Source organism: Paramormyrops kingsleyae, chromosome 8, assembly GCF_048594095.1.
Source record: "Paramormyrops kingsleyae isolate MSU_618 chromosome 8, PKINGS_0.4, whole genome shotgun sequence".
Taxonomy (NCBI): Eukaryota; Metazoa; Chordata; class Actinopteri; order Osteoglossiformes; family Mormyridae; genus Paramormyrops; species Paramormyrops kingsleyae.
This window is the reverse complement of record NC_132804.1, coordinates 29,380,806-29,392,816: the sequence shown is the minus strand read 5'-3', so window position 1 is coordinate 29,392,816 and position 12,011 is coordinate 29,380,806. Positions and strand designations below refer to the sequence as shown.

At 41.3% G+C, this 12,011-nt stretch overlaps 1 protein-coding gene across 2 annotated transcripts in view; it reads left to right on the top strand.

Annotated features, from left to right (window-relative positions):
- The first annotated feature begins 6,910 nt into the window (after nt 1–6,910).
- LOC111856182 (uncharacterized) overlaps nt 6,911–12,011 on the top strand; it is a 31,238-nt gene continuing 26,137 nt past the window's right edge. Inside the window, exon 1 of one of the 2 annotated variants that reach the window (XM_072715630.1) lies at nt 6,911–7,359. In XM_072715630.1, the coding sequence (XP_072571731.1) occupies nt 7,173–7,359 (187 nt within the window). In that variant the 5' untranslated portion in view covers nt 6,911–7,172. Of the gene's footprint in view, nt 7,364–12,011 lie in introns of both variants that reach the window. The other variant, XM_072715629.1, reaches the window with a different exon arrangement.

Genomic DNA, 12,011 nt, shown 5'->3' with positions numbered 1-12,011 from the left:
ACTCCCGCTGAACCCCTTCCTGCCCCGGGTGGCACCCGGTTCGATGGGTCCAATCCTCTCTACATTTATCCAAATATTCTCTAGGGTGAACCTTAGGGTCCCATGTAAACTTTGGGACGGCTGCTCCACTAGGGGCGGGGAACATCTCCCGCATGGCGTCACCCAAGCGCATCGCCACCCTCGTCAGACACATACTGTCTGCATATGTAATAGTCCCTGCTCTGTCTTCTACGCCCTGTAGGGAATGTGTAGTCAAGCAACGGGCTGCCACCGCCCGGAAATCTCCCAGTGCAAGCGTCATGCCCTGAGTGAGTTGGTCTAACTTCTCCATCCACTGTCCTCCCCCCTCTCCCGGGGGAGGCATTTTATCTGCCAAGGCCTGCACATCTCCTATAGAGAACGTTTCATAAGGCTTGCCTCTGGAGCGCAGGCTGTATCTATTTCCAGACGGGCCTGGCAGTCCCTCTATGTGCTCCTCGCTGAGTCCGTCTATCTGTAGGGCCACTTCTGTCTCCTCCTCCTCAAGTAGCCCTAACAACTGGCCCAGCACCTCTACTTTCTTCTGCGTCCGGCTGCTGAGGCCTAGATCTCTCCCCGGTGTGATGGGTTTACCACATCCACCTACCCTTAGGTCCTCTGCTTGTTGCCTCAATACTCTGTTGCTAAATGCTGGCTGCTCTTGTGCCCGTGTATTTTCACGGACATCTGACCTGTCTCTTTTCACTTGACTAGTGCACTCAGACCCTACGTCTGAGTTCCTGTCTGACTCCTCCTCTGCCTTCCCAGACCGGACACAGTCTGAGACTTCCTGAGTATCCTGTTTTCGAATGTGGAGGGTTCCTCCTGTCACATGGATCATGGGGCACATATGGGCCAGGGGCGCTGTTGGGAGCACCTCCCTACACTTATACGCTGAGGGACGATCCCCACATTTTACTTGTTTTTCTTTTACGGGAGGGAGTGACTTACAGTCCCCCTTTTCCTCACTATGGAGGTGGTCTGTCCCTTGCCAAAATATGCCTAATCTCGCCCACACTCTCCTTTCCTTCTCATGTATCTCTTCCTCTTTTTTCCACTTCCCTTCCTGCACTATGCTGGCTCTTGCCCTCTGCCCTGCAGCTTCATCCCTCTGACTAGCATGCTCTCTCTCCTTTTTCCACAATAGCTCTCCCAATGAGCGCCTGTCTCCTATCTGTTGTCCGGCACCCCGGACCACTGCACACATACGCTCCCAGGCGTCAGCTACCTCCTTATCCTTATCTTCAGCAACTGCTTTTTCTACAGCTGCTTTTACCACCTGTGTCTGTTTAGCTAGCAGCTTCCATGCCGCATTTTTAGGGGGCGCCCATCCCCCGTCATCTAGCTCCCGATCAAACTCGCGGTCCATTTTTAATCTGTCCTGACTGTTTTAATCCCTTGTCTAGCAGCCCTTCTGCTTCCGGATGTGGGTTCAGCCACACACACTTAGTACACTTCCTTATCTTAGTCGAATGTCCTACTAACAAACAAACACCACCAATACATAAATCAACAACTTCTAAAACAATGAGACTATTTTCAAAGCAGCTTACTGTTGTGTCCCTCCTGAACAGGGCACGCCCCACGAGCTCAATCCCAGTCAAACAGGCCCGCTCCCAGCCGAAACCCCCCCCATCCCCAGCAATGTCAACTTGGAATTGGGGTGTTCTGTACGCACAACTGAGACAACCCAAGTGGAAGTCAGCTTATCGGCCGCACTACCGGTGTTCTGACTCGACCAAGGCCGGCAAAATAGCCTTCAGGCGTCACCCACCCTCTCGAGAGTCCAAGCTAGGGGTGTTCTTAGAACTCACCCTAGGCGAGGTCCTGCTCGGCAGTTGTAATGAACGCCCGAGGTTCTGACAAACTGTAAGACCGCAAGCAGTGACAGCAGAGCCACGGGCAAGTTCAACCAACAGAGAGAGAATGGCGAGCACCCTGGACAGGAAGAACCCACAACGCTGCTCACACACAAACCAGTAAAGTTCTATTTCCCTGCGGGGGTTCCATACCCTCCGCTCCTTAAAGTTCTACTTCCTCACACACGATGCCTGCACACAATCCCTAGACACAATGCATACACAATACATAGTCATACCCAATATATAAACACAGTGCGTGCCACCTCTCCTCCGTCTTAATTTACCGACGGGCCACTGGACACTTCAAACTGCTCAATTTGACATATCCAATGTGCAGATTTTAATATAACAGGCTCTGCTTACCTCTTCTGGTTGGGCCCTGCAGTTCTCTGTGTCCAAGTAGGCTGCGTCAACACTTAGCCGAATCTTGCGAATCTCTTGCGAGCCCCCAAATTGTTGGAGTACGCCGTCTCCACCGGGTCAAGAGATTCACAGCTGACACATGGAGAAGTTGCAGGTCACCAGTTTATTCTCTGACAGATTGCAATCCGGGAGCGGCCATCTGACATACATTCAGCATGTACAGGAGGAAGCTCTGCCATATGTATCAGCTGTATCCCTTTTAAAGCCCTTTGGGCATCTCCCGCCCTCTCTCGGTACCTTCCGTCTACGTGACAACCACATGTTTGACATTTACTCTAGTTAGTCGGTTAGTACTTGTCCTTGTGGAAGTCTTCAGATACGTAAGACGTTTTCTGTCGCTCCCTCTATCGGTCCCGATTAGGTAACCTTGCCCTGCCGGCGCCAGTCAGTTCTCGTTTCAGTTAACTGCATTTTTTCATAATGAACCCCCCCCCCCTTCATCATGCCCTGCTTTAAGCTATATTCTCCTTTTCCTCTATTCATTGTATGTTCTTTATAATTCTATTGAATCCCACAAAAGACACCCTTCTTAGGCAATCCATCAAAGCCATTGTTGCTGAAAATTTGGAAAAAGCCAAAAAACATAATTCTTACGCAAGTCATTGGGAATACACTAAATTTCAGATTAGATTATTGGCCATTAAGCGGGGGAAAGAGATAGCAAATGATAAAAAAAGTTAAGGAAAGTAACATTCTTAGAGAAATTATTAATATGTGTGGCAGAGAGAATCTATGTGAATATGATAAGGATCAACTAAGCAAATTGCAGCTGGAATTGGACTCTATATATGTAGATAAAGCAGGAGGGGCTTTCATCATGTCAAGGAAGAAAGGGTTGGAGGATGGCAAGAAAAATACTAAATATTTTTACAATTTAGAAAAAAGGAATGCACAAGCTTAAAATAAACGGCCATTTTTCAGAAGAGCCAAAACTTATTTCCTCTTTTGTTGCCAAATTCTATGAAAAATTGTACACTAGCAACTCCACTGTAGGCATCCCATCCGTTTTCTTTTCCTCCATTAAGGGGACTGCAAAATGTATAAATGAAGAAATTATGCGATCAGGAAATAACATTAGACGAACTCAAGAGGAATATTGCTCAATTAAAATACAATAAAGCCCCCGGCAACGATGGTTTATAGAGTGAATTCTATGAAGAATTTCAAGATGATATTTCAGAATTTCTATCATGTGTTTTCAAGGAAGCCATTGAGAATGGAAAAGTCCCCCCATCTATGTCTCAGGGTCTTATTTCTTTGATACCTAAAGCTAATAAAGATCGTTTGCTGTTAGACAACTGGAGGCCAATCACATTAATCAATAATGATGCCACATTATTAGCTCTTATTTTTGCACAATGACTAAAACTGTGTTTAAATGATATTATTGATGATTCCCAATCTGGCTTCATGAACGGAAGACACATAGGTAACAACATAAGGTTAATCCTAGACCTTATTGACTATAGGGAGTTTATTGATGGGAACAGCTATATTTTGTTCATAGACTATTATAAAGCTTTTGACACTGTTCAGCATCAATTTATTTTTGATGTATTGGATTTTTTTGGTTTTGGTGATTATTTTAGACGGGCAATTCAGACAATGTACCAAGATTGCAATAGCTCTGTTAAATTGCCATTTGGCACTACTCCTAGATTTAACATTGGCAGGGGAATTAAACAAGGGGACCCTGCTGCACCTTATTTGTTTTTATTAGTTATGCAAGACTTGTCATTGCATATTAATCAAAATTATTTTAGAGGAATTCAAGTAAGTGGGAAAGAACTTAAATGCAGCCAGTTAGCAGATGATACAGCTCTGTTCCTGCAAGATAAAGAAGAGATTAAGAACGTGGTGGAATGTCTTGAAAAATTCTCTCATGCATGTGTCAGGCTTAACACTGAACATTAATAAATGTGAATTATTTGCTTTAAAGGATGGGATTCAAGATTCAATGGAACTAAATGGCATTCCAGTTAAGGATGTTATTTGCTACTTAGGGATCAAAATTGGCAAAAATCAGAAAGAATGGGTGGCGCTGAATTTTAATTTTTTGTTGGATAATATTAAAACAAAATTTAATATTTGGTTGTCAAGGGATTTATCGATAAAGGGTTGAGTCTTATTATCAAAGAGTGAAGGTTTGTCAAGACTGATTTATTCTGCTATGGTGTTGGATGTCCCAAAAGTGATAATTAACCATATTGATAAGGATCTTTTCAATTTTGTTTGGAAAAATAAGTACCATTATTTAAGAAAAGAAGTGTTATGTAATTCTCTTGTGGATGGAGGCTTAAACATGATTGACTTTGGAACATGTAATACTATTTTGAAAACTAAGTGGATCAAAAATTATATCCAAAATCAAATAAGTTGTGGTTTTATATCCCAAATTTTATTTTTAACAGGTTTGGTGGGATTGTTTCTTATGTAATTATGATGTGCAAAAACAGACAAGTACTGTTATCCTGGTTGATTATCTATAAACATAATTTTTCCCCCCATAGATGTTTGATTTGGAAAAATAAAGACATCAGACACAAAAACAAGAGTTTATATGTGGATAAATTGGTTAAAAATAATATTTTTTGGTGAATCAGCTTTCTAATGAAAATGGCAATCTATACACATACACAGAGTTCATAAGGAAGTATGGAAATTTTATGTCTCAAAAAGAATGGGCATCTTTTATTAAAGCTATACCGTCAGGTTTATTGAATTTGATGCAGAGTTATGGTCCCGTTGACGATGACTTTCATAGTATAAATCTTAGGGTTGACGGAGTGAACATCAAAGATAAAAGATGCTCTAATAAACTGTTCAGGAAAATGTGTCAGGTACACTCAATACCCCAAGCAAAAAATAGATGGATTACTGAATTTGGTAGTGTCAATTGTTTGGAATTATAATAGTAGATTTTGTGTCACCAATAAAGTGAGGGAGGTGTCTTTCAAGATTCTCCATGTAATATATCCATAAAACCAGGTTTTACAGAGATTCAAAGTCGGTGTTGATGAACGACGTTGTTTTTGTAAGTTCAGCGTTGAGTCTATTTGTCATCTTTTTTACAATTGTATGTATGTCTTTTCTTTTTGGTTGGAAGTTGAACATATGTTTAATGTGTTTTATAGTAAAAAAATTAAATTGGGAAAGAAGGATGTTATTTTCTTTTATAAAAAGACTGATATTGAATACAATAGGAAATTTATATTAAACCTTTTTATTTTACATGGGAAATATTTTATTCATAAATGTAAATGGACAAAGAAGGAACCCAGGATCCAGGACTTTAAAATATAAATGGGACTTTATTTCCAAACCCTGCATGGATCAAAAAACAGAAAAGCTGTTCAGACTCTGGATGCATGTTCAGCCTTGATCGAGCTTACCGCAATGATTACTTTTTCTCCTTTTTCTATTCTGTGCATTTGCTGTATTTAAGCTGCGGGGAATTTGGGGACACATGGCGCAGTTCGCCATGTCCCTAGGTGAGAGATCACCGACCAAATTTCTACCTAAGAGATAGTTTGTAAGATTTTGGAAAAAATCTGACCGCGCACTTTTCTGGCTGTATCCACTTCACTGCCACGCTAGGTGGCTGGTGTCGCACATGTGTATGCAGATCGGACAGCCACAGCCAGGCAGTCAGTATACAGATCAAATAGTCGTTCGGCTGACGGCGCCCTGGGGTTGCGGCTGGCGCTGGGGGTGGTGTCCTTTCCCCCGCATGCCGGAGGGTGGTCCGGAGTGGATGGGCTTATGTCTTTTTGTCTCTGTGTATGTGTCTGTGTATGTTGTGTGAGTGGGTGTGTGGTCTATGTGTATGGCTGAGAGGTGTGTCTGCGAGGTGTCTGTGTGGGCAGTGTGGGCCTGGGTCCGGTGCTAGCTGCTCCTTCCTGGGCGCGGCTGCCTCCTTGGCATGGTTGCTGGCCTTCCTCTTTGGGGTGGTGGCTTGGGGGGGGGGGTCGGGCCGGGCCTCTCCGGCGCGGGTGGGGCTCTCTGCTGGGGGCCGGTCGGCTCCCGGCTGCCTGGGGTCCTGGGACCCTGGCCTTGGCTCGTGCGGGAGCGGCCGTCCCGCTCGCGGGGTCGGCTGCCTATTGCCTCTGGTTCTCTGGGGCCCGTGCCCTTTTGGCTGTGGGGGCCAAAATCCACATGCACCCAACACACACACCCAACACATGCACACGTGTTCACACACCTCCCCCACACAGATGAACACACATGCAAATACACTTACACGCTCCCTTCCAAGCACACGCAACAATTCTGTATGTCTGTATTTCTGGTTGTGTCTTTGTATTTATCCATTTTTGGTTGTATTTCAAATGCTGTTTTTTTTTTTGTTTTTTGTTTTTGCCTTGTTATGTCCTTTTTTGTCTCTCCTGTCTTTTTAGCCTCTCTCTCCCACTGTTGTCTCCCCCTTTGTTTTTTTTTCTTCTTCTCTTTCCTCCTTTTTAATCTCTCTCCCTACCCCCTTTCTTCACTCATTTTCCTAATCTATCACTCCCTGCCGGGCAGCTCTGCAACTGAAATATTTTACGTGTTAAAAAAAATAAAAATAAAAATAAATAAATAAATAAATAAATAAAGTGACGTACCCGGAAAACCAGTTTGCGCATGCGTCCGCAGGTCGGGCAATCGGGCATCCACAGGTGTAAAATTCTTGGTCGTCGTGACAAGCTTTCTTGTATTCCAACGTTCCGGTGCAGCGCTAGGGTAAACCGGAAATAAAGATAATCTGCTTCGAGTCAGAATTGAAGTTGTCTGACGTCATGTAAAAGCCTGTTATAATAAGAGGAGAAAACGCCGTTCTTTTTTTCAGTCGCCATTTCTTTGACGTTGGTGTAATACATACAAACTTTTAAAATGACAGTAATGCATGATTTGAATGCTTATTTAACCGAGCGCTTAACGCTGGCCGCTCGAGAGATACTAGAAGTTGTGGGAAATACTATTTTGAAGTACCAGGAGGAAACTAGTCGAATGTTGAGGGAAAACGAGGAACTTCGGCAGAGGCTGAGAGAGATCGGGGCACAAAATAATCTAATGTTGGGTGAGTACACTATTTTATTAGCATTTGAGTGAGTTTTCTTGGAGATGGCGAAGCGCAGAACTCGATCGTTTGTTTCTTACTATCGATATCGCGTGGATAGTATAATTGTTTTTCATTTTTAGATGAAAGATTAAAACAGGTTGTCATGTGCAGTGCCTGCACAGTGGAATTGAGTTTATTTAATACTCCAGATGCCTGAAAAGCTAGAACAGACCTACCGACTTGCACGCATTTTTACACCAAAGTACGCCGGTACGATTGTTGCTCTAAAGTACGCAAAAAGCAGCTGGTCACGCTAACGCTTCTTGCTGGCTGCTATATGGCGTTAAATTAGTGCCAAAACTCGCGCGCATAAGAACCACGAGCGCGTTTGCGCTCGCGAGCAGAAAACCCATGCTCTCTACGCGCTCGCGTTTGCACAGCACTCGGTCGCTCGGCGTTAAAAACTCGAGTCACGAATCTGAGGTCTCCATTAACCCGAATCCATCGAGTCCTAACTACCCCATGACTAAACTATAAAGCCCATCACGTACATACCTCTTATAATCATTTCAAACTCATTACAAGATCAATACAGCTATAATAGCAAGTATAGTTGCTACAACTTCATATGCACCTGTATCACACACAGCCCTCTACAGTCGGAATCATGCAGCCGGTTCGGAGCCGCTTACCGGAGCAGGTTAGCGCACACGGATTACACACAGCCATGAGTGAATCCGTCGGTTAGTTCCCTCTACAGCTGGAATCATGCAGCCGGTTCTGAACCGCTCACCCGAGCGGGTTAGCGCACTCGGATCGCGCGTTCCTTTATCCCGACGAATTCCGAGGTGCGAGACCCGGAATGTGATCAAACTACACATCTCGGAACAAACATGGCTGCTTCCACGAACACGCTGTTTTGTTGTTGTCTGAGCACAGAATTTCATGGAAATTAGACATTTATCACTTCACATGAAAGACCGTGTGCGATTACATTCACGACTAATAATAAATTTAATAATATAAACATTTTGAAGTATTTATGAAATAGAGAAGCTGGACAAATCGTCTGACAGGAGGAGCAGCCTCAGCACTTCAAAAGTACAACAGCTGGTATTTTTAAATGCTAACCTATAAAACAAATTCCATAGTATGTATATAGTTATTTCCCTACAATACTTCTATATCGACATGTTGTTCTTAGTTTTCAGTTGCACATGTTACTTGTTTACTCCAATTGGTGTTTTTATATTTAGCATTTAATTTTTAGCCTATATGCTCAGAAATTTGCACATGTTGCATTTTTCTTCCATTTGCTGCTGTTCTTATATTTAACACATTTGTTATGTTAAAAGTAATTTGCACATTTTGCATATGCATTATTGTAGAATTTTATTCTTGGCCAACTTCTGATTTGCACAGAACTGTTTTTCTCCATTTGGTTAGTGTTTTTATATTTAACATTTTATTTTATGCGTTTCTTTCATTTGCAGCTTTTATTTTACTATTTTAGCTTATGTTCTAAGTAATTTGCACATTTTGCATTTTTGTTCCATTTGTTGTCATGTGTGTTTACATTTTGTATGATTCCTTTTTGGTGTGTGCCACTTAAATAAATATTTGCTACTCCAGGGTTCTCCCTGGAGTTTGATTTCAATTCTTCACTTTTCTCTGTATTTTTGCTTCTATTAATCAAATTCTTCACTTTTATTCAGCATCCGTTTGTTTAGTCACTCTCTCGCCGCTTCTTAATAAATTAATCATTAAACTCACTGAATATACATCTCTTCTGACAATCACACTGTGATTGGTCAACTAAAGGCATGGGTGAGTCACGAGTCTACTTGATAAGGTTGGGAGAATCGTGAATACTGTGTAAAAATTTGCGTGCTGGCGTGCTGAAAACATGATGTATAGTACGCATTTCGGAAATAATGTTCTAATTACTATATATATATATATGGACATGACCAGACGCTGGGCCCAAGCCATCATACTACCTCCACCATGTTTTACAGTTGATGCGGTGTTCTTTGGAACATAAGCTGTTCCAGCCCTTTTCCATACTTTTTTCTTTCCATCATTCTGATACAGGTTGATCATGGTTTCATCTGTCCAAAGAATGCTGTTCCAGAACTGTGCTGGCTTTTTTTAGATATTTTTCTGCAAAGTCCAATCTAGCCTTTCTATTCTTAAGGCTTATGAGTGGCTTGCATTTTGCAGTGAACCCTCTGTATTTGGATATATATGGTAGACTTGGATATTGATACGTCTACCTCCTGGAGAGTGTTGTTCACTTGGTTGGCTGTTACGAAGAGGTTTCTCTTCACTATGGAAATGACTCTGCGATCATCCACCACTGTTGTCGTCCGTGGACGTCCAGGCCTTTTTGCGTTGCTGAGTTCACCAATGCTTTCTTTCTTTCTCAGGATGTACCAAACTGTGGATTTTGCCGCTCCTAATGTTGTGGCAATTTCTGAAATTGTTTTTTTTTTTTGTTTTTGAATTTCTCCATTATTTATTTATTTATATATATATATATATATATATATATATATATATATATATATATATATATATATATATATATATATATATATATATATATATATATATATATATATATATATATATATATATATATATATATATATATATATATATAATATATATATATATATATATAAATAAAACAATAAAGGTAAGCTAATACTTTCCTGGTGTTTCATAGTACCTTTGAGAGGGACATTGTGAAACGCTTAATGTGAAAACGCTTAATGTGGTTTAATGTACCAAAATAGCGACCAATAATCACCAAATTTCGCACACACACATCTGGTCGTCATAAAGACTTTCACCTGACAAAAAATCTAAACCGAAATACAAGGAATATGGACTTTATTTTACATTAAGCCTTTTCCTTATAATGGGTGTCAATGGAGGGGAAAACGCTTAACATAAAATAAAGTCCATATTCCTTGTATTTCAGTTTTGATGTTTTGTCAGGTGAAAGTCTTTATGACCAGATGTGTGTGTGCAAAATTTGGTGATTATTGGTCGCTATTTTAGTACATTAAACCACATTAAGCGTTTTCACATTAAACGTTTTAGAATGTCCCCACACCGATCGATAACATTTGCTACTTTTAGAACGGCCCATGCTCATTTGACATGGATGATCGACGATCGTGTGTCCGGGGCGCCGGGCCAGTTTTGATTAGGCGCTACGGGTGCTACGGTTGAAAATTGGGGAAAAAATGAAATTCGAGTTTTCAAAAATTTAAAAATTCGTCATTTGAAAATTGAATTCGCCAGAGTGCCGATTTGATGCCGTTTTTCTTCACCATGGGTTCCGTTTTCGTCAATGACGAGAGTGACGAGCGGCAGCGGCAACCCTGCTACTCTTGTCTTAGTACTTTGTCATTTATTTTGACGTACATTCATTCACATCACAAGCCACATATACTTTCTTCTATGAAAAACAAACGTTTCGGCTGGCGATTTGGCAATACTGACTCAAGTGAGTCGCACACCCGGATCAGTTTAGTGAGTGACTCAGAGGGAACCAAATATTACAGCTCTATAAATTAGTGCCAAAAGTCGAACCGCACGCACGTGTGCACTCGCGAGCTCAAAACCCATCCTCTCTACGCGCTCGCGTTCGCTGGACACTATCTACGCACTCGCGTCTGCACAGCACTCGCTCGCTCGACAGGATGAATTTTGACACTTTGGATGCGGGAGCAGTGCCTAATATCTCCGCTCCTTTTTAAAAAAAAAAAAAAAAAAAAAAAAAAAAAAAAAAAAAAATTGACTGATTGACTATTTGCTTTGGTAGAAGAGAGCCTCATATTCGATATTCAGTTTCATGGCTTTAATAACTTTTAACGGAAGGTTGGGCGTTTTTAATGACAGAATCGTGATGTCCAGTACATAGACAACGATGCACACTGATTATTTTTGCGCTTCAAACCATCTTGTGATTTGTGCAAAATCGTGTTAACTAATATTATATGTTCTTTCAGCTGTAACGACATGGTAGTTTAACATTTTGGAGTGTGCTTTCATCAGTAGACTACAGGGAACAACGCCACCCCTTGGATTTTCAGAATAACTTTCTCTCTAACAGTTATTAATTAACACATTGTATGCATATTACATGCCATTGCTCCATTTCATACATATTGACAGTTAATTGATAACACAAATTAATTCATAAATAAGTTGTAAAGTGTGATTTAGGCAGTGCACCTTGGGACAAAGCAAATGCAGTTGAATTGTTTGATTACGTGTTTCGTCACATTTAATCTTGAAAGTGATCTTAAATCCAAGGGGTGTGCATTATCCCCCAGAGTCCACTGATGAAAGCACACTCCATAGGACATGGCTGTGCCATTTTGTTTTTTAGAGCTATTAACCCCTTAGTTGTTGCCCCATTGCACCTTAAGTGGATGCAATGTAATAACTATTACAGACAAAAATAAGCAGAAAATCCAAGGGGTGTGCATTGTTCCCTGTTGTCCACTGATCAAAGCACACTCCACTAGATGTGCCTGTCTTGTCTAGTTTGAAGTTATTAACCCATTCATGTATTGTCCCATTGCACATTAAATGGATACATTAGAACATTAAGAAATTAATTAAAATTTGTACGTAAAGTAATATGGGAA